The sequence below is a fragment of the Acanthochromis polyacanthus genome, chromosome 14 (genome assembly GCF_021347895.1).
Source record: "Acanthochromis polyacanthus isolate Apoly-LR-REF ecotype Palm Island chromosome 14, KAUST_Apoly_ChrSc, whole genome shotgun sequence".
Lineage (NCBI taxonomy): Eukaryota > Metazoa > Chordata > Actinopteri > Pomacentridae > Acanthochromis > Acanthochromis polyacanthus.
The window spans coordinates 4925974-4948680 of NC_067126.1; the positions used below are offsets into that span (position 1 = coordinate 4925974).

Here is a 22707-nt window from a genome sequence, read left to right on the forward strand (position 1 = left end):
TTCTAAATTTCTTAAAAATATAGGTTCTTTGTTAATTCAATATTAATTTTGGGATTGGTTTATAATGGATTAAAAAAACATAATTTTAAGATGGGGTTAGTTATGGGTTTAGATTGTTTTTAGTGGTTTCCTATAGTTATTTTTTCTTGATTTCTCATATTATTTTAATAACTTTGAAACCAATGATTAGGTAAGAGATCTATATGTTAACGATTATTGGAAAATGTCCAGATAATATGATAGAATGATAATCATAACCACGTGGGTTACCTAATTATTAGAAAGAAAAAAATTTATATTTTTTTCAGATAGGCCATTCTGGATTATTTGTATCCTTATTATCTTATTCTTTTATCAATTTAGTTTTTAAAAAACTATAGATTCTAGGATTTATTTATTTAAAAATTTTATTTTTTGGATGTTTTCGGTATATTGTTAGTTTTAAAAGTCTAAATGTATTGACTGGTGGCATGGATGGAGAATAAGGACAGTTCTGCTGTATTGAGTGTTATTTGACCACATTGACGATCAGAAGATGAATGACATAGCTTGAGTTTCGCTGGGCTGGTACTTCTAGCAGGGGTTTTCCGTTTTTAAGTTCTGTAAGATTTTAGGTTCTTTGCTGACGTCTTTAATGTGTGTTCTTCGAGGTAATACGCCAGTAAGTGTTGGATGGCTGTTTATGTCCGCCATTCCTGTAGTTCCTGCCTTGCAGTACGAGAAAGCTGGATTCGGAAAGTTTCCCTCAGCAACTCCATGCAGCGACAATAAGATCTAGAAGACGCTGTCATAGACGTCAGGAAACGACACCACCGCGAGAAACGTGATTGTCGAGGCAACAGGTGATTATCAGATCAGAATCAGCTTTAATTAGTCTGATTCTTTGTTCTATAAGTGGTTGAAAGGGGTATTAGTATAGTATTTTTGTTAATCGGCATGCGTATGAGATAAATATTGTTAATCTTATACATGAATGAAAACCAAAGCCTTGGTTAACCGTAGGTGTGTGATTTTTTCGGGTGTATTTTGCTGAGAAGTGGCAACGGATATCATGTTGTCAAAGTTGTTTTGAATTATGTTGTTAGTCGGAGGTAATTGATGACAAGAACTCAGTCATGGTGCCATGCTGAGCTGACCTCAAATAAATATCTGACATGCAGGTCTTCGTTTTGTGCTTTTAAACAGTATAATTTATTTATTTCTTTGATTATGGCAATATCATTAGCTACTAACCATGCCAATGTATAATTGTTTCATATATCACTGTTGATTCTGTCTCTGGTGATCCCCAGTTTGCTTAACACATTAGCTTGATTGAGATGATAACTCACAGAAGTTTTGTCACATGTCCAGTTGCTTTGAGTTAAACTCCCAAGCCATTCTCTATTGTTGCTAAATGAATTCTGTATCCTTAGTCGCTGCTGGTCACTACAGTATTAAAAATAGAGCTCACCTGGTGAAAACCAGATATACAGCAACTCGATACATTATGAAGGCATGTGAGAAACAGTTTATCTTTTTTCTGTTTTGTGAAGAAACGATTATTTTAAACAGTAATTTCACGTATTTTGTTGTAATGTTCAGTAAACAGTATTATGTTAAGTTAGCTCGATGATAGACAGCTGTGGTTGATTTATAAGATAAAAGATTTTCCGAGTAGAGGGCTGCAACCTTAGCAGAATGTGGGACGTATACGATTGATATGTTATGGGTAGTGTTTTGTAAAGTTTGTGTATTTGTGTAAATGTGAATATACTGTAGATAAACATATTGCCGATGGAGAAGCAGAAGCATTTATTCATGGTTTGAGGGGCACCCGGAGGAAAGAAGCTACCACGCTGTACATCCAACAGGCTGAGAAATCTGACTTGTTTGTACGTCAGAGAAACCTCTTTGCTTTATTTACCTACATGGACATAATCAGCTGGCGATATAAGTAAAAAGTTCTTTATGATTGTTTTAAATTAACAAACTGATCTTGTCATCAATGTTTGTCACCAGAGGAAGGCTAAAGAGCAGCGACTAGATTTAGGTATAGAATGTCGGATCATAATCAGAGTCGCTGCTAGAGCTCCTCATAGAATTATCTGGACGTAGGATCATGGATACAAATAATGGAGAGGAAGTGGTATGTTTAGTTTTTTATTCTGCTGAACTTTAGTTATTATCGTCGAGTCGTGAAAGCCATTTGTTGAACGGTTTGAGGTTTGAACTCCTTGTTATGTAAGTTATGAATACGACTTCAGGATCGTATTTCCCAATTTAGCCTCACTTATTTGTTTTTATTTATTTTAAATTTACACAATTCGTAGAATAGATTTAAATTTTTCATTTTAAAAAATAGATTTGTAAAAAATGTTTAGCTGTATTTCTAACTTTTTCTTTATAAAATATTATTTAATACGTGTTTGGATTTTTTGTTACGTTTGATATATTGAAATTTTTATAAATATTTTAATATAAATAATGTAAATATATTTTTGAACGGTTTTGTTATTATGTGATATGTAATTTCAAAAATAATTCCATCTTATTGATAATTTATTTTTCATTTTTTCATTGTCTTTTGTGTATTTTTGATTGGGTATTACTTTTACATGCAATTTTAAAAAAATATTTTAGGTTTTTTTTTATTCAAAAAATAAATATTTTAATTTTTCTATGATGTGATTATACTTTCTTAAAATGACATGAATTTTGTTCGATTCTATGTCAGGATTCAGTGACATAATGCTTGTTATAGAGTATCTGATTCCTCAATAAGATCATTTAGTTTTGATAAATGTGTTAAGTGCAGATGAATAAATTTAAAGGTCAAGCTAGTTTTTGAAGTTGTGAAATATTTGTTCAGTTCTAAGATCTTTCTGAAGTGATGATTTATATGAAGAGGATTAAAGTCTGCCCAAACATCTCAACATGTTCGGTTGTTTAAATGTTGTTAGAGTTCATTGAGCAGGAGCAACTGGAAGCCGAGTAGTCAAACATTTGCTGCAACTGGACAAGAACGGTCTGACTGTGCAAACAGGAGCTGGTAGGAAAGATTAACGTATGTGTTCTGAGCTAAACAACGATGGTTTTGTCTCACAGATTTACACGCGTAATGTATTTCATTTCAGGTTTTATTTGTTAAGAGTTCAGGTAAATCATCAAACGTGCATGCAGCCATGAGTTAATGCTATAAACAAGTTGCCAAAATTGTGTCAAACTTGGCTTAACTTGTTGAAAATATCTCAATGCCAATATTAATTTGGCCTAATGCGACACAAAATTACAAAATAAAAAAATATGTAAACTACTTGAAATGTTGACTACGTCTCAAATACAATAACAAAGAATTATCAATTTGGTACTCAAATTTTTCAGAGTTGCTCAAATTGGAAAGATATTGAAACCTACACCAATTTGAAGAAACAAACCAAATTGAGCATGAAAAATAAGAAAAAAAAAAAAAAAATTTAAAAAATGTGTCATGTCTGCTAAAAAACTTGGGCAATATTTTAAATTGGCCAAATAAATTATAATTGCACAAAAGACTCAAATGTCCTGGAATGCCAAACTTGCGCGATAGTTGCAAGATAATGATGGAAAGAAGCTCATCAAAAACGTACAGAGATAAGAGTACGAAAGCCGGAGGTAGTGAAGAATGCTGCAGGAGCGACGAGCTCCAGAAACTGTTCCTGTGGAGGAGTGACGAACCTGAAGCCGTTAGTTTGTTCTGTTCCGTCCACGTATTCTACTCTGGTTGTTCCAAGTCAGGACACGGCTTGCCAGATGCTTTGTTTGCGTGAGCAACAACGCGGAGTCGCGCTGACGCTTCGCTTCGACAGAGACCTGCTGTTTCCAGATCGGAGCTCGATGGAGTCCGGATGTGGGACTATATTAACTGTTCTAGAAGGTGAACAGTTACAAACCAACAAAGCTTTAAAAGTGTGCAAAGTGAATGAGATGACAAAATCTGACGTTAAACTTGAGATATTTTTTTAAATCATTTATTCTATCAAGTGTATTTGCAATTTTCAAAGATCCTGAGATTTTTTTTCCTTAGTTCTTACTGATTTTCAATTAATGATGGAGTATTTTAGGTTTCTGAGCAGTGGTTTCACAGAGAGACTGAGAGGAAATGAAGCTATAATAAGTGTATGCTATTTTGTGGAGTATCTTACAGATCGTTGAGAGAAAAGTTGTATAGAGATGGAAACATAAAAACAGTTGAATAATTATAATCGTAGTGATTTTGGAGAAAAGAACCCAATATACATGAAATGACACAACTAACAAAAAAATACACAATCAAGAAACATAAGCATACAAAATGACCAGAATACAACATAAACGTCAACCGCAGACAAGTGATAGGAATGAAAGACAGAACTGACAGAAGCCGAAAATTAACAAAACTGAAAAACCTAACTGAAAAACAAACCTGAAAAACGACAAAAGAGAAAATGAGACGCATATGGCAAAACCGGCAAATGAAAAACAACACAAAGAGACAGGAATGACATAAAGACTGACAATACACCTCAAATGAGACACAAAATGAAAATAAAAACAAGGTCAATAAAAATACGCAACATAATGTAGACAGAAATGAAGGAAACATGTGAACGAGGACAGTTTTGATAGGAGATCATTCATCATGGTGAAACTCTGTATACTGATGAAGAGCAGCAGAAGAGAAAGGTTTGAAAAGGCTTGTAAACAATTTAAATTTTATGTTTAAAGTACTGCCATTTTGTCAAATTAGATGAGAAAATAGAGAAATAGAGACAAAGTAATAAAATAGACACTAAACTAAAAGTAGAATTGTAAAGAATTGCCTCCAAATTGACTAAACTTGTCAAAATGCTCGATAGTTGGCAAAATAACAAGTTTATCTATTGCATAAACGTGACAAATGTGTCAAATAGATAAAAAACGCCTCGATGTAATAAATTGTCTAGAAAATACCCCAAGATAACACTAAAGTTATAAATGATTGAATTAATGTCCGATTAATCGAAACATGCAAATGATTAAAGCTTGACCAAACTTCAAAATTTGTCCTTAATGACACAACTTAAAAATGAGTTAAATTGATAAACTGAAAAATATTAAACAAACTAATAACACATACTGCCAAAAATGATTACAGACACTTGTCCACTAATTGGAAACTTGCCCAAAATTAACAAATGTGTAAACTGCCTAAATACTGCGAATATGTTCAGAGTTAGCCAATGATAAAAATGGATCTAAATGATCAAATTTGATAAAAATGGTCAAAATCGTCCTAAATCATAAATTGAAATAACCAAGAATACAGGATTCTACAAACACCCAAAAATATAAATAGATTGATTTTGTCAGAAAAGAACAATTCAGCAAATGACACAACTTACAAAAGTATGTCAAAATGTAAACTGGGAATGTCCAGAAATCACCTCACAAAAAAAATTATCCAGAATGATCAAACGTGGGTGTACGGGCGTGGTGGTTAGCGCATTGCTGCGCCGAAGATCCCTGTTGCTGCCGCTTTCCCCGGATCTTTCTGCATGGAGTTTGGATGTTCTCTTGTGCAGTGCGTGGTTTTCTCCGGGTATCCGCTTCTCAGTCAAATATCTGGGGTTAAATTGTAGTCATTCTAAATTGCCTAGGTGTGAATGTTGAGATGTGTGTTCCATTGGTACCCGGACAGACTGGGCGACGCTGTATAGGTGTCCACTTGCTTGCCGAGTCAGCTGGGATAGGCTACCCCCCACTGCGACCTAAGTAGGATTAAAGCGTGTGTATAGATAATGGATGGATGGATGGACTCAAAACGTGCAAAAATGTTCGTCAACATTGCCTAAAACGTGTAATTCTGTATTAAATCGAGTCTAATGAACAAACACCAAATGCACTTTAAAATACACAAATATACCAAATTCATGCCAAATACAAACATGAAAACGTCTGATGCGACTTCAAAAGTGACAAATAACACAAAACTGAAAAAAATGGTCCAGGTCCAAAAACTGGGCGAGTATGTCTCAGAAATCACTCAGATAACAACAAAATGATCGAGACGAGACAACCACACAACGAGACAATTTATGCAATATAAAAGATGTGATTTTGTGTTTTGAGTGTAGCAGTACCCAGGGAAGCGTGTCTTGTTTATACGTTTCAGGCGAGCTGATGTGATTTGTGGTTCTGGTTTTCATGCTTGTTCGGCTCGGGCAATTTGGACACCTGCTCAGGTTCATCCGACTCACGGAGGGAGACGATGCAGCAGCCTCCCGACACCAGCTGAGCTGACACGGTGAGTCAGAATATTACAGCTAGATACGTTTCTCTATGACTTAACCATGTAATACTATTCAATATAGTAAGGTTCCATCCTCTGTGATCGGTAGAAAATCTTCTTTTTTTGTTGAATGATTTAGCTTAACTGCTGTTTTTGTGCTACAAGAACGCATAGTTCAGTTTGGTGCACATGTAAGGGATCGAGTTGATCGCCGAGTCGACTACACCGAACTGTCGACCGTGTGCGCAAGTCCCTTCGCAGTGCTACGTCAGACATCATACATAAGTAGTCTGGAGCTCATCTTGGTGCGTATTTAGAATCGTTAGTTTTATTTGCAAATAGGAATTAAAAACGATCATTTGTCTTAGTATGATTTGTTCACTCGAGCTTTATGGTTATGTAAACGACTGCTAAGATGTGAGAAATGAGAGGGTTAATGTTTTAAAGATATTAAAATAAACTGTTAAAGAGTGGGGGAAAATGTACGTGTAAAACGATGTGGGGAGAAAATGTAAGAGAAGTGGAATCGTGGTGCTATTCTGTTTAGGTGGTATTTTTGTTTAGATATTATTACTTTTACTAATTTAATGATAGCTTTAAGGTCATATATTAACTTTAGGAGAATATATTATAACTTATTGAAATATGTATTTAACTAATTAATTAAGTCGACCATTCGTACTTTTATTACTTTTTTTCACTGCTATTATTTATCTTAGCAAGCATTGACTTCAGCTGACAATTCTTTATCTGTTTAGTTTATTTATTTTTTTTACTAACTATTTTCTTATTTACTAGCTATTATTATTTTAGCTAACCTAATTACTTTTAGTAAATGACTTTTAGCCATTTTTGTAGTTTGCTGTCTGAGCAGACATTTTTTATCGTTTAGTTAAATGTTTATATATTAAGGCCAGATTTTTAATTTAGCTCATATGTTTCAGCTTTTTGTTTTTCAAGAAGGGGCGGTGTTCTGTCATCTTTCATTATGGTGTTTGTTGAGACAAATAAGACATTCTTTATGGATTTTAGTGAAACATTGATATAAAATTCAGGAGAGAGTGTTCTTGACGGCGAGCGTGGTGCTGCCCATAGGTGTAACCAGACTTATAATCTGGTACTGTGAATATTGCATTGTGGGGGGAGCATGAAGAGTCAACAGTTAATAGTCTATGTATTTCAGGGACATTGTAAGTGTGCTGGAGTGGGGAGCAGAGATTCGGTGCATATTGACAGTGAGATAAATTACTTCTCGTCACTGTTCTTTGTGTTGTCAGATCATCAGTCAGACTCTCAGTCCGACATGGAACCAGTGTTTGCCGATGAGCCGCCTGCTGCTGAGCGGAGATCTGCAGAACATCCAGGAAGAACCTCCTCGAGTCCTGGTGGAGGTTTACGATGACGACGCTCTGGTACCGTCACACTAAAGGGATGGTTCGATCAAATGAAGGGTTGGTTGGCTGTGTAGACTGAATCTCCTCTCTCTGACCTCAGGGTAAAGCTGAGTACCTGGGCTCCACGGTGGTGGTACCGGAGGTCCAGCTGACCTCAGACCCGTACAGTCCACCCACCCTACAGTACAGTCCTCTGCACTGTGGCAGCCAACCAGGAGGAGACCTGCTGGCTGCATTCGAACTACTGCAGGTCAGTACCGGTTAGCTCGTATGCTAACAATGTAAGACGACGGGCTGAAGATAATAAAGTCTCTCATGTTCAGATCCCAGAGTCTGGACTGCAGAGTCTGCCGGAGTTAGAGGAAGAAGACGGAGGCGTCTTCACGGTTCCTCCCAACATCCGGCCGGTCCTCAGCACCTACAGGCTGGAGGTTCTGCTGCTTCAGTGTGTCTGAAATAATCTGTAGTTTATATTTCTTATAGTTAAAACCTGTGTTTTCTCTCCTGCAGGTTTTGTTCTGGGGTCTGAGGGAGCTGAAGAAGGTTCAGTTTCTGTCTGTTGATCGGCCTCAGGTACAAAACACAAAAACACAACATAGATTACACAACTTTACAGCTGATATTACTGTTTGTATAGCCGCTGCACTGGAGGAAAATAGAGTAGAAAAGGAATCTATGTTCCCTATTTATTACTTTTAGCTAACTATTTTTACTTTCAGGTAACTATTTATTAGTTTTAGCTTACAATTAATTACTTTTAGCTGACAATTCTTTACTTTTAGCTAACTATTTATTACTTTTAGCCAATTATCTATTACTTTCAGCTGATAATTCTTTACATTTAGCTACTTGTTTATTACTTTTAGCCAATGATTTTCTTATGTTTATCTCACTTTTTATTTTCAGCTTTTTGCTACTTTTAGCTAAGTATTTGTTACATTTAGCTAATATTTATTACTTTTAGTCAACTGTTTGTTACATTTAGCTGACTATTTTTTAAAAACTTTCAGCCAGCTATTTTTTAGCAACCTATTTATGACTTTTAGCTAATTATTTATTACTTTTAGCCAATTATTTAATATTTTTAACAAACTATTTATTACTTTTAGCCAATTATTTATTACTTTTAGCGAACTACTTGTTGCTAATAGTAACAAACACAGTAACTGTTGGTGTTGGGGATCTCGTTGAGCCCACTCGGTGCTGGTGATGGTTGGATTTTTAAGAAAATGGCTCCCCCAGTGGTTAGCATTAGTTTAGCAACCAAAATTGCAACAATATATCTAAGTATTAGCCCATGTCTTCCAATGCTAAACAAAGGATTTCTAAGCAGCCCTTGAACTTTCACACAACTGCATTGATTAGCTAGTTGTATCTGTGATTGATTGTGTTTTTCTGCAGGTGTTCATCGAGTGTGCAGGTAAAACTCTTCGCTCGTCCGTCATTCAGAAGTACAAATCCAACCCAAACTTCACCACGCTGGTCGACGTCATAGAGCTGGTAAGAGTTTACATCCTGGAAGTTAACTGCTAAACACCAGCTGCCCAAAGAAAAAGTAGTTTTGCCATGAATGTTAACATTATCAGCTTTCATTTGAAAGAGACAAAAAATAATCACAAAGAGCCACAAGACAACTGCTAAGAGACAGAAAACCACAACAAAGAGACAAAACAAGACCACAAAGAGACACGAAATGATTAAAATAGACACAAAACAACCACAAACAGGAACAAAACAACTGCTAAGAGACACAAAACAACTATAGAACATACCAGTTCATGACAGACACAAAACACTACAATGAGACACAAAATGATGACAAAAATACAAAACTACTGCAAAGAGATACAAACTGACAACAAAGAGACTTAAAACAACTAAAAAGACACACAAAATGACTACAAAGAGACATAAATGCACCACAAAACCTCTTCCTGTGTTGTTGTGTTGCGATACAAACTTCCTACTTTGTTGTTGTACTGCAGTAACACCTCCTGTTGTGTTGCTCGTTCAGGAGCTGCCGGAGAACGAACACCTCCACCCTCCTCTGAGCATCACGGTGGTCGACTGGAGAGCGTTCGGTCGCAGCACTCTGGTTGGAAACCACATCATCAACAACCTGAAGGCCTTTAAATACACCCCACCTCCAGCTCCACCCGCTGCACCGCAGACATACAAAGCTGCTACACTCACCCCCGGAGCTGCATTCATCACAGACCCACACAGCACTGATGGTAATGTGTGTTAGTTATTAAGCTGCTACACAATCAGATCTACTACAGAGTTACATCAGCATCATAACTGATCCTAGCTAATATCAGATATCAACTGTAGCTCAGAGTTGGACTCGAAACTACCAAAAAGAGACACAAAACAACCACAAAGAGACACAAAACAACCACAAAGAGACACAAAACTTCTAGAAAGAGGCACAGAACTACTGAAAAGAGACACAAAATGACTATAAAAAGAGATGCCGACAACAACAAAGAAACACAAAGCAACTGCAGCGAAATACAAAATCACTACAAAGAAATGCAAAATAACACTCAAAATTACACAAATTAATAACAAAGACATACAAAACGACCACAAAACACACAAAACAACCACAAACACATACAAAACTTCTGTAGAGACAAAACTACTAGAGAGACACAGAAGCTCCACAAAAAATGAACAACAAACACATAGACACCACAAAGATGCATTAAACCACTATAGCCACACTCAAAACCACCACACAATGACACAAACCATCACAAACACACACAAAACTACATAACAGAGACACAAAATGACCACAAATAGATGCCAATCTTCTACAAAGACACAAAATTACTGAAAAGAGACGCCAACTACTACAAAGTCTCACAAACAATCACCAGTAGAAATTCAGATACTTGACATTCTGAGTTTTAAAATTCACTCCCGTTTGGGTTTTGACGAGGAAATCATGATGTGATTCATCTGCTGTAAAACTTCTGGAGCTTTCAGTCCCATCTCACGGTTTTCTTCAATCTACCTACTGATTTATAGAAGATACGATGACATCTGATTGGTTTTCTGATCCAACATGTTGACTTCCTGTTTGTTTTCCAGCAGCTTTCAGTTCCATCTCATGGTCTTCCTCAACCTACTGTACTGATGATTTATAGAGGATACAATGACGTCTGATTGGCTTTCTGATCCAACGTGTTGACTTCCTGTTTATGGTTTTCCAGCAGGTCAGTCTCAGGAAGCTGCAGAAACCAGTTCCACCATGGGACTCTCCACCCAGGATATCCTCATCACTGTGGAGGACGAAACTCCGCCTCCAGTCCCGCCCACCAGGAAGCGGGAACTCTCCAAAACTAAGGTAGAGAGTTACTGCGGGAACCACCAACATCTTCTCGGTCTTCTATGTCTTTGTTCATCTTCTGTTGTTGATTTTTAATCCAGGATGGCAGGACAAAGACCACCCGAGGTCGATCCACCAAACGCAGGAGGAGGACCATCGCTGACGAATCGGCTGAGAGCGTCATCGACTGGTGGTCCAAATATTATGCCTCGGTGGAGAAACAGGTGATCTGAGCATTGAGGTTGGTTCTGGAAACATCTAATGGAGGTTCTAACAGACAGACAACCTGAACATGTGTTTGTTTTCAGACCAAACAGAAGGACGGATCTCCGTTTCCACAAGTCTTTGAGAAAGGTGAGCTCACCTGAGGGTCAAATTCAGCATCAGAATTAGTTTCATTTTTAATTGGATGTTAGTAATCTGCAAATAGATTTAATTTTTGAAGGCTCTGATCTTTAAAACCCAATAGTATTTTATTTTTCAAAATAAAAGCCTCACAATGAATGACACCATTTATTAGCCAGAAACGGTTAAAACAGCTACAGCTACTCATAGACATCCCATAATTTCCCCATGCAAACACACACACATTGTTGTGTGTTGCAGCGTTGTCGTACCACAACCTGCTCAGCGATGGAGTCGAGTCTCTGGGTAAGAAAGAAGCTGTAAAACATAATGTGTGTTTTTTTATTATTATTTTACAGACTGTCTCTGTTTTGGTAAATTAGATATCTTTTTTATTCTTTGAATGTTTGACCATTAAATTATATTATTTTTCGGTAAATTAAAGACTGAAAAATAGTATTTTTTATCTGTTTATATTACAGATTTTCCCAGTTTTCTTAAATTACAGATATTACCTAGAAAAATCACAGAAAAAATAGGAATTTACATGTTGACTGCTAAAAAAAATGAAGCTGTAATTTTATTTTATTTTTACATATAATTGTAGTTATTTGAAAGGAAAAAAAAATTAATTAAGGATTAAAAATGGTAAAAAATAAACCAACAATGTTTGACCATTGAATTACATTATTTTTAAGTAAACTGACTGAAAAAAAACTAAATTTTTTAACTGTTGTTTTACAGTTTTTTCCCTTTTTTTTAATTAAATTACATAGAATGTCTCATAAAATCACAGAAAAATACAAAATTTAAACATTAACCATAAACAAACAGACCAAAGTATTATATATATGTTATTACCATTATTTTCAGATATTTGCTGTTATTTTTTTAAATGTGTCAATTAAGAATGAAAATGTAATTTTATTGAACTATTATTTCACAAATTTGTCCTGTTTTGTGAAATTATGGAAATCTTAAAAACAAAAAGGAAAAAATATAAATGTATATATTGATTGTAAAAACAGAACAACTAGATGATGTTCATGTCAATCATCTGTATTCATCCAAATAATTATTATTTTATAGTGTGTACAATAAAAAAATGAAGCTTTATTGTGTCTGAATCAGCTAAAAATATTATTATCAATATATTTATATCATATTTGCTTTTATTATTTTTAGAGTTTTCCAACGTTATAGTATTTTACAGCTTTTTTAGCATATTTCTTACACCCTTGTGGCCAGGTTTTCTTTACAGAGTTTTGTTTAGGGTGTGTGTTACTGGTTGTCAGCTGGAGGAGGCTCTGGGAGCTGATGGTGTTTTACTGGTTTGGGTGCTGCAGCATGAACTTCCTGGTGATGATTAAATCAGAGTTTAGTATCAGCAGGTTCCTGGTTTGTTCTGGTGGATCTGAGGGGAAGCTGCAGGTTTATGAAGCGTCTTAATGTCACCGCCTGTTCTACACCGTAAAGACGTTGTTGTTGTTGTTGTTTTATCAGTCAGCAGCCTCTCAGACGGAGACAAGAAGAAGAAGCAGAAAGGAAAAGGAACCCTGGAGACCAGCGTTGTTCTACCGGCTAAGCTAGCCACACTCAAGGTATTTTATATACAAACTGCTTTAAAACATGAGGGAGTTTAGCTAGCAACGGGCACCATGACAGAGACTAGTGTAAGAGTTAATGACTGCCTTTCATTGGTAGCTAGCTGTTCTTCATTCATGTTAAAGATTTGACTATTGATTGACAATGGTATCGACGATCAATTAAGATACTGATCCTTCATTGATTAGGAAAATTATTTGTAGTTTGTGTCCTACCTAAAGGAACCATTTTTGATGGTTCTTTGGGGCAACTTAAGGGTTTTTTAAGAGAAAGTTTGAAGAAATAATTCCTTGAAGAGCCTATTTTTGTAAGTTGCTAAAGTTATAGTATCCATGCAGCTGTACGATAAGGAGCTGGAGACGGAGTTTGGTCCGTTCGATGACTGGGTGAACACCTACGAACTGTTCCGAGGCAAAGCTACCGAGGAGGACGGAGCCACCGAGGAGAGGTTTGTGGGTAAATTCAAGGTGAGACTGAACCTGAATGTCCTCTGTGGTTGAATCGGTGTATTATCAGAAACACTGACTGTCCTCTACTTCCTGTCCAGGGGAGGTTCTGCCTCTACAAACTGACCGAGGATGAGGACGACGACTGGGATGAAGACTCGGGACACTTCAGGGTCAACAGAGGAATCCCAGCCAACTGTTCGGTCCAAGTCCTGATCCGGGTTTACATTGTCTCTGTGAGTCCGGGTCTCCTGTTTGGACATTTTTTGTTATTTTGGTTGGTTTTTAAAAAAAATTTCAAGTTGTTAGGCACATTTTCTGTCATTTTTTCTGTTGTGTTGGCCAAATTTTGGTTATTTTGGCCAAATTTTTGTAATTTTGGATGAATTTTCAGTCCATTGGTGCAATTTTTGAGTCACATTGGACAGTTATTCCATGTCTTGCCAAGTTTCGAGTCATTTTGGACAAGTTTGTGTCATCTTGGTCAATTTTGATTCATTTTGATCAAGTTTATTAGCAGTTTGTACATGTTTTTGTAATTTTTATATTCAGTTTAAACAAATTTAAGTTATTTTGGCCAAGTTTCATGTGATTTTGGACAATTTTTTGTTACTTTGGGTAATTTTTTGATACATATTCAATGGTTTTTAGGTGGTTTTGCCACGTTTTTGTCATTTTTTGTGTCGGTGCAATTTTTGAGTCAAATTGGACAGTCATTCCATGTTTTGGCAAGTTTTGAGTCATTTTGGTTAAGTTTGCAAGCAGTTTGGACATGTTTTTTTGTAATTTGTATGTTCTTTTCAGACATGTTTAGATTATTTTGGCCAAGTTTAGTGTAATTTTGGGCAATTTTTTGTTATTGGATAGTTTTTAAGACTCGTTTGTGAAATTTTTAGGCAGTTTGGGCACATTTTTGTCATTTTTTTTTGTGTCATATTGGGCAAATTTTGGTACTTTTGGACTCGCTTCTCTCATCTTGACCAAATTTGAAATTGTTTCCTTTCAATTATCATTTTGGAGTATTTATCTTTTTTAATCATTCTAAATTGCTTCTTGAGTCATTTTTGTCTCGTTCCAAATTATTGTAGACAGGATTTGAGTCATGTTGGATACATTTTGAGTTTTTATTTCTATTTTTATCATTTTTGGGCAACTTCTATAGCAGCATGACCGTTACAAATCTTCAAAAATGTGACAAGTTGAAAAACCTGGAACATCACTTTTTCTTAATCAGTTTTCTGTTTTTGAGCCATGCTGCATTTCTTTTATCCAGTATGTTTTCTTTTCTTTTATTTACTTTTACCTCCCTCCTGACATGTTCCAGGACTGTCTGAAAGTTGAATCAGATTCATTCAGTTTTTACAGTTTCTGACTGATAAATAGTGTAATTTCTTTTTTAAAGAAAACATTTCTTTTCAAACTGCTGCTCATACAGCAGTGAGTTTTGGGATTCAGAGGTTTATTAATGATAATTTCTCATCAGGCATCCAACCTTCACCCAGCCGACCCGGATGGGAAGGCAGATCCTTATATCGTTCTTCGACTCGGCAAAAATGAAATCAAAGACAGAGACAACTACATTCCCAAACAGCTGAACCCTGTTTTTGGAAGGTAAATAACTGTTTGATTAAACCTCGAGAATAAACCATCCTGGTAGTTTTATCATGCTGCTCCTTCTTTGTTTCCTCGTTGCAGATCTTTCGAGATGCAGGCGACGTTTCCTCGTGAGTCGCTGCTGTCGGTGCTGATCTACGACTTCGATCTGGTGGGAGGAGACGACCTGATCGGAGAGACTCGGATCGACCTGGAGAACCGGTTCTACAGCCGCCACCGAGCCACCTGTGGACTCCCCACCGAGTACAGCCTGTGAGTCAGTCAGATTAAAGCATAGAAACGGGTTCTGAGTTAGTTTAAATCACTTTCTCAGAGGTTTACCTGTACTTGGTGAAACAAATTTGAAGCCTCCACTGGAACCTTTATGTTCAGTCTGAAACCAGAGGAGGATATTCTGCAGATACTGTTATTATTCTACTCTAAACCCAGTTTGTGTGCGTCTCTGTTGTTAGTGAGGGTTATAACGCCTGGAGAGACTGTTTGAAACCTTCAGAGCTGCTGTCAAAGATGTGCAGAGAAAACGGTTTGGACGGTCCTCACTTCAGACCGGGACGGATCACCGTCGCCGACAAAGTCTTCACTGGAAAGACGCTCTTCATGCACGAAGGTAGAGACAGAAACACTGAAACACTGCTTTGGATTCAACTGTTTTGGAGTTCATAAGCAGCATTTTGACATTCAATAAATACAGCCACAAACAAAAGTTTCCATCCACTTGTAAAGTCCATGTTTATCATGACAGTCTGAAGTTCCAATGACTCCAATAACTCTGAATTTTCTGTGATGGAATCATTGAAACACAATCTTCAAATCTTTATCACATAAGACAATCATGACTTTTTGTTCTTTTATAGATTTATTAAAGGTCATCTGGAATGATGACAAAATCTGTTGGGTCATAAATATACATATAGTAACTTGAATTATCAGTTTTATTGATGTATTAAGTTACGCTAATCTAATGTTCTTAGTTTAGTTACCTCTAAACTTCTCCTGAGTGATTACGATCGACTATAGCTGATGACTCCTCTGAGTAACCATAAAAATATACAAACAGAAATGTTCGTATTTAGTTAAATTTGTCCATTTCTTCCTTAGCTTCTGGTTTCAATCTTCTGGTTTCTCTTTGACTCCTCTGGACAGAATTGGTTCAGTTCAACTAAACTTGTTGTCTTTCTGACTCAGACTTGTTTCTTCATCAGTCCACAGGTTCTTGATGGTTTAAGTCAGGACTTTGGGGAGACCAGTCTAGAACCTTCATTCTATCCTGATGGAACCATTTCTTTACCACGTCTGATGTGTGTTTGGACTCATTGTCTGGTTGAAACATCCAACTGTGTCCAAGCTTCTAATTCTTAGCAGACCAGCTTTTTGCAGATCAGCACTTCTGCTGATGGTTTTAGATTTTCCCGAAGAACGTGGAGGTGATCCTCCTTCTTCATTATTCCATTTACTTTGTGTAAAGCTCCAGTTCCACAGAGCATGATACTGCCACCTCCATGCTTGGTTGTAGGTTTGGTGTTCTTGGGGTTAAGGGCAATTGTTTGTACAGATGATTTTGGGATCTGAAGCTCTTTTGAAATGGCCCTAAGTGAAAAAGTTCAAGTTAATTATTTGCTTCTTCAGATCTTTGCTGAGCGCCTCAGACTTTCCCCCTGCAGTGTTTGAGTCTAATGAGTGGATCTAATGGTTCTATTTAAACTGGATCAGAGTCAGCAGCTGTAGTCAACTGGAATCACTCAGGAGAAGTTAAGAGGTCATGAAACTTAGAAAATTTAATTAACACAACTTTCTACATCAACAAAACTTCAAGTTACAATATGTATATTTATAACCCAACAGATTTTGTCATATTTCCAGAAGACCTTTAATGAATCTATGAAAGAACCAAAATACAGGATTGTATTTTGTGACAAAGATTCATGTGTTTCAGTGATTCCATCATAGAAGTTCTAGGAGTCATTGGAAACTCAGAGCTGTCATGTTAAACATGGACTTTACAGGTGTATGGAAACTTTTGTTCTCAGTGTTGCCGTCCATCAATCAGGCGTCTTATTTTTACCCATTCTGTTGGTTTTTGGTTGTTTTCTCTCAGACGAGCCGGTGGAGTCCTACGAACATTTGTCCCTGAAGATCCTTCATCGCTGGGCTGAGATCCCAGCTGTGGGCTGCAGACTGGTACCAGAACACATTGAGACCAGAACCCTGTTTAACAAGGCCCGGCCTGGAATGGACCAGGTACTGAAGCTGCGATGAGTCCGAGTGATCAGTTCTGTCTGTATGAATGCAGGATCTGTTGGGTCTTCAGCAGCAGCAACAGACATTTAAAACATCTAAATAAAAGACTTTAATGCAAAAATATCCAACGAAAAAAGTACTTAAAGCTATTATAAGTCTTCAAAAGCTACAAACTGAAAGAATCCTCTGATTTTCAACTTTCCAACAGTCTAGATTTAAGATCCCAAAGTGAGTGTTATTCAGATGTTTTAGTTGTTGCATGCTGTCTGGGCAGTGGAATGATTAGTGACTGCTTTACAGTACTGAACAATTACAGAAGAAGAACTTACCAGAAGAACTCATAAATAATGAGGAATAAAGAAGGTATCAAGTGTGATCTGTGGTTCCAACAGGTAAAATGAGGTAAAATGTGAATATGTGTGGTTCAGGGTCAGGTCCAGATGTGGGTGGACATGTTTCCTGTGGATTTGCCTCATCCAGGACCTTCAGTGGACATTTCACCTCGGAAACCCAAAGGGTGAGACTCACCTGAAGGCATCAGCAGCTTGTTGATCTTCAACTTCTTCCTAAATCTTTTACACTGCTTTCTGAAAATAAAACATGTATTTGTGTTTGTTCAGGTACGAGTTGAGGATCATCATCTGGAACACCGAGGACGTGATTCTGGAGGACAGTAACTTCCTGACCGGACAGAAGTCCAGCGACATCTACGTCAAAGGGTGAGGAAGGCTTCTATCTGGTTCTAAATGTAGATATTCTAGTCTGATTACCAGAATAAAGGGTTCAGTTATTGATACTGTTGTGTCCATATCCAGGTTGTTGGTACTTTTCCATGTTAATATTCAGGTTCTCAATACTTTGGTACTTTCATTTCTAGATTTGTTACATTTTGGTGCCTTAATATTAAGGTTACTTATACTTTTGTGTGTTAATATTCAGTTTCTCGCTGCTTTTGTGCATTATTAGTCAAGTCATTGATACTTCTGCACGTCAATATTCAGGGTTTTGATACTTTTATTTGTTAATATCCAAGTATGTGGTACTTTTGTGCGTTAATATCCACGTTGGTTACACTTTTGTACATCATTATCCAGGTTCTTGATACTTTTTTGTGTTAATTTTCCAAGTTTTGATAGTTTTTCTGTATTAATATTCAGGTTATTTGTTTCTTTGTCTATTAATATCCAGGTTATTGACACTTTAATGCATTATGGAGGTTTTTTTTTTTCTTAGTTTGTCCCGGTTATTGATGCTTTTGTGTGTTGATATCCAGGTTATGGATACTTTTGCATGTTAATATCTATGTTTTTAACAATTTGATATGTTCATTTCTAGGTTCTGAACACTTTCCTGCATTAATAGCTGGGTTCTTGATAGCTTTGTGCATAAATGTCCTGGTTCTTGAGACTTTTTTGCATTAATAGTCAAGTTATTGATACTTTTGTTCATTATTTCCAGGGTTTTGATAGTTTTGTCTGTTAATATCAAGATTATTGAAACTTTAATGTGTTAATATGTAGGTTCTTGATACTTTTTTGCTTTAATATCTGGTTTCTTGATACTTTTGAGTGTTAATATCCTGGTTTTTGGTACTTTTATGCATTGAATATCCAGGTTCCTGATAATTGAACTGTAAGGATTAGGCCTAGAAAATCAATTATCAACCAACACCTGAATTATCAACAGAAAATATTGGCAAAAAGACTATTTATTGTCAGATTTGTTGGTTATTTCCACACATGTAGCCTTTAAGGTTTGTCATCTACATACACCAAGTGAAAACATCACATCTCCTTCAGCTTCTGTCCCTGTTTGGTCTACAGCTGGCTCAAAGGTCTGGAGGACGACCGGCAGGAGACCGACGTTCACTACAACTCTCTGACCGGAGAAGGAAACTTCAACTGGCGCTTTGTGTTTCCCTTCAGCTACCTGCCGGCTGAGAAGGTGCTGATGGACGTTTAAACCTGATGTTTAAACCTGAGCTCCGTCTCCACCTGGTGTTTAACGGCCTCCTCCTCCTCTCTCAGGTGGTGGTGGTGAGGAAGAGGGAAAACATCTTCTCTCTGGATAAAACCGAGCAGAAGCTTCCGGCCATCCTCATCCTGCAGGTCTGGGACTTTGAGACGCTGTCGTCCGATGACTTCTTAGGTAGGTTTGTTCAGGTGGGATTTAAAAAGATCCTTGTGCAGTGATGCTCTGCTCCCAGAGCTCCTGAGACACCAGTAGCACTTCCTGGAAGACCTGCTCAGTAAACATAGATGGAGCGGAACCTTCTAGACGATCAGAGCTACACTTCTAGATCAACAAGTTTCATTTAAGGGAAGAAAAGAAGTAACAAGCAGACAAATCTGTTGTTTTGTGTCATTTTGACGTAATTTTGCGTCTCTTTGAAGTTGTGTTGTTTCTTCTGCAGTTGTTTTGTGTCTGTTGGTTGTCGTTGTGTTTCTTTTTGCAGTCTCGTGTCTCATTGTGTTTACATGTGCAGTTCTTTGCCTTTTGTGTCTGTGTTTGTTTTGTGTCTCTTTGCAGTTGGGTTGTGTCTTTGTAGTCACTTTGTGTCTCTACTGTCCATTTGTGTCCCTTTTTATGGTTGTTTTGTGTCTCTTTGTGGTCATTTTGTTTGTCTTTCCAGTCTTGTCTCTCTTTGCAGTTGTTTTGTGTCTTTTTGTGTCTGTTTGCATTTGTTTTCTGTCTCTTAGTGGTGATTGTGTGTCCCTTTGCAGTTGTGTGTCTTTTATGGTTGTGTTGTGTCTGTTTGTGGTTGTTTTGCACTATTTGGAATCATTTTGTGTATCTGTGGTCATTTTGTTTTTCTCTCTAGTTGTTTTGCATCTCTTTGTGGTTGTTCTTCTGCAGTTGTTTTGCAATTCAGTTGTGGATTTTTGTGGTAATATTGTGTCTCTTTGCAGTCATTTTGTGTCTCTTTGTGGTCGTTTTGTGTTACTTTGCAATTGTGTCTTTGTACTCAATATATGTCTCTACTGTCTGTGTCTCTTTTTGTGGCTGTTTTGTGTCTCTTTGCAGTGTTCTTGTGTTTCTTTGCAGCAGACCGTCTCTTCCAGTGTTAATCTGCTGTTTGATCTGTGGATGGAAGCTGCAGATGGTCACCATGATGAACACAGGAAGTGTGTGTGTGTTTGCCTGTGTGTGTTCAGGCACGCTGGAGTTGAACCTCCATGGATTTCATCGAGGAGCTAAAACGGCGAAGTCGTGTAAGGCGGACATGCTGACGGACGGCTCAGAGAAGATCTCCATCTTCCAGCAGAAGAGAGCTCGAGGCTGGTGGCCTTTCAGCAAGTCTGGAGAGCTGACGGTGACACGCAGACACACAAACGCACACTGTACAGACCAACACAACGCGACACAGACACACTAACGCTAGGTCATCCTGCAGGGGAAGGTGGAGGCCGAGTTCCACCTGGTGACGGTCGAGGAGGCCGAGAAGAATCCAGTCGGTCGAGCCAGAAAAGAGCCGGAACCTCTGCCCAAACCGAAGTACGGAGAACCAGAAACAGAATGTCGTTTTGTGTCTTTTTGTGGTTGTATTTTGTCTTTGCTGTGTGGTAGTGTCTCTTTGTGGTCGTTTTGTATATTTGTGTTAATTTTTGTATCTGTGTTAATTTTTCCTGTCTGTGATGTTTGGTTGTGTACTTTAAGTGTTATTTTGCCTCTCTGTGATCATTGTGAGGAGTGCCTTTGCAGTTGTTTTGTCTTTGCAGTCCATTTAAGTACTTTTGTGGTCATTTTATGTTGCCTGGGGACCAGACAGCCTTTATATTGTGTATTACAAATACACATAAAGTCAGTCTGGAACTGCTCCATTGAACCAAATCTAGCCCAGAGGCGGGACTACCGATCACAGCTTGAATTGGAGAGAGCCAATCAGCGTAACACATGTGTGACGCAATCACTAAGCGACCTAACAATTGCCTTTCCGCCATGATGTTTTGTAGTTTTAACAGCTTCCTTCGCCGTACAGGGGTCCTGAGGAAAATCTAAGCTCTCCCTTTCAACAGTGGAGGGCAGCATTACACATTCTATCGTACAGCCTGCCGGAATTAAAAATACATCCTTTTTAAAAAGAAAAGCTTTAAGAGCTGCTTCTTGCTGAGGTTTTAAGGACAAATTCAGCCCGTGCAAAACAGAGGAAAGCGCACGAGAGAAACCTCGCTCTGTTGCGTTCGCATCGTTAACTCCCGCCTCTGGTGCTCTGATTGGTTCGGTCTGATCTGCTCGGAGCTTGAAAACCTGTCAAAATGTGTCAGTGGAGGAGGGCTGGACCGTATTCCTGTATATCCCTTATAACGGGAATACAGTCTAGCTAAGCTAGGCTACATTTTATGTACCTTGGTTGTCGCTTTGTGTCGGTTGTGGTTTTTTTGGTGTCTTTGCTGTATAATTGTATACTTCAAGGGTCATTTTGTGTCTCTTTGTGGTGATTTTGTGTCTTTGTAGTATAGTTATGTACTTTTATGGTCTTTATGTGTCTTTGTGGTCATTTTTGTGTCTTTGCAGTGTAGTCGTGTACTTCTAGGGTCATTTAGTTCCTCTCTGTGATCATTTTGTGACCTTTGTGGTGTAATTGTGTACTTTTTTTTGGTGATTTTACGTCCCTTTGTTGTCCTATTGTGTCTGTTTTTTTTTTATAAGTCTTTGCAGTCCTCTTGTGTACTTCCATGTTTGTTGTGTGTCTCTTAGGGTTTCCTTTGATGACGCTGCAGATTAAAACCTGTCTATTTCCTCCTCCAGCCGTCCAGACACGTCGTTCTCGTGGTTCGTCAACCCCTTCAAGTGTTTCTTCCACCTGGTGTGGCGGAGCTACAAGAAGTACATCATCATCGCCCTGGTTCTGCTCATCACGGTGCTGTTCCTGGCTCTGCTGTTCTACACGCTGCCAGGAGCCATTTCTCAGAAGATCGTCAGCGGATAACGGTGAGTCGACACTCAGCTGCATCTGTAGGAGCAAACTGAACCTTCATGTATGTTCCCACCACAAGAACCGTCCCTGTAGAACCTCCTTCAGAGGAGGAAACAGCTCCTGCATACGGGGAGGTACTTCTGAGAACAGCTGATTGGTTAAAGTAAAATAAAGAAAACAAGCAGCATTTTTTCTGTGGAAAAAGTCATAGTATAGTACATGGTAAAAATATTTTTTAAAAGTCATAGTATATACTATGTTGTAAAAATATATATAAAAAGTCATAGTATGTTATAAAAATGTTTTTTTAAAGTCATAGTATAGTATATTGTAAAGCTGCAAAAAAGTCAGTACAGTACATCAAAAATGTTCGTAAAAGTCATGCTATAGTATGTCGTAAAAATGTGAAAAAAAGTCTTAGTTTTGCATGTTGTAACGTTTTAGTATAGTACTTTGTGAAAATAAAAAATACCATGGAACAGTATATTGTAAAAATGTAAAAAACTGTATATTCTGATAGTATTATGACTTTACGTTAA

The 22707-nt window shown here is 37.5% G+C and overlaps 1 protein-coding gene across 1 annotated transcript in view; it reads left to right on the forward strand.

Annotated features, from left to right (window-relative positions):
• Nucleotides 1–22306, forward strand: part of fer1l6 (fer-1 like family member 6) — a 37205-nt gene extending 14899 nt beyond the window's left edge. Inside the window, 24 exon segments of the mRNA XM_051959394.1 lie at nt 7546–7680; nt 7763–7912; nt 7986–8093; nt 8173–8235; nt 9064–9162; nt 9677–9896; nt 10890–11020; nt 11104–11226; nt 11311–11356; nt 11609–11653; nt 12851–12948; nt 13291–13419; nt 13500–13634; nt 14882–15009; nt 15094–15264; nt 15465–15619; nt 17108–17250; nt 17679–17767; nt 17871–17969; nt 19074–19194; nt 19278–19398; nt 20406–20563; nt 20645–20745; nt 22000–22306. Of these exon segments, the coding sequence (XP_051815354.1) occupies nt 7546–7680; nt 7763–7912; nt 7986–8093; nt 8173–8235; nt 9064–9162; nt 9677–9896; nt 10890–11020; nt 11104–11226; nt 11311–11356; nt 11609–11653; nt 12851–12948; nt 13291–13419; nt 13500–13634; nt 14882–15009; nt 15094–15264; nt 15465–15619; nt 17108–17250; nt 17679–17767; nt 17871–17969; nt 19074–19194; nt 19278–19398; nt 20406–20563; nt 20645–20745; nt 22000–22180 (2949 nt within the window). The 3' untranslated portion in view covers nt 22181–22306.
• The last annotated feature ends 401 nt before the right edge of the window (nt 22307–22707 follow it).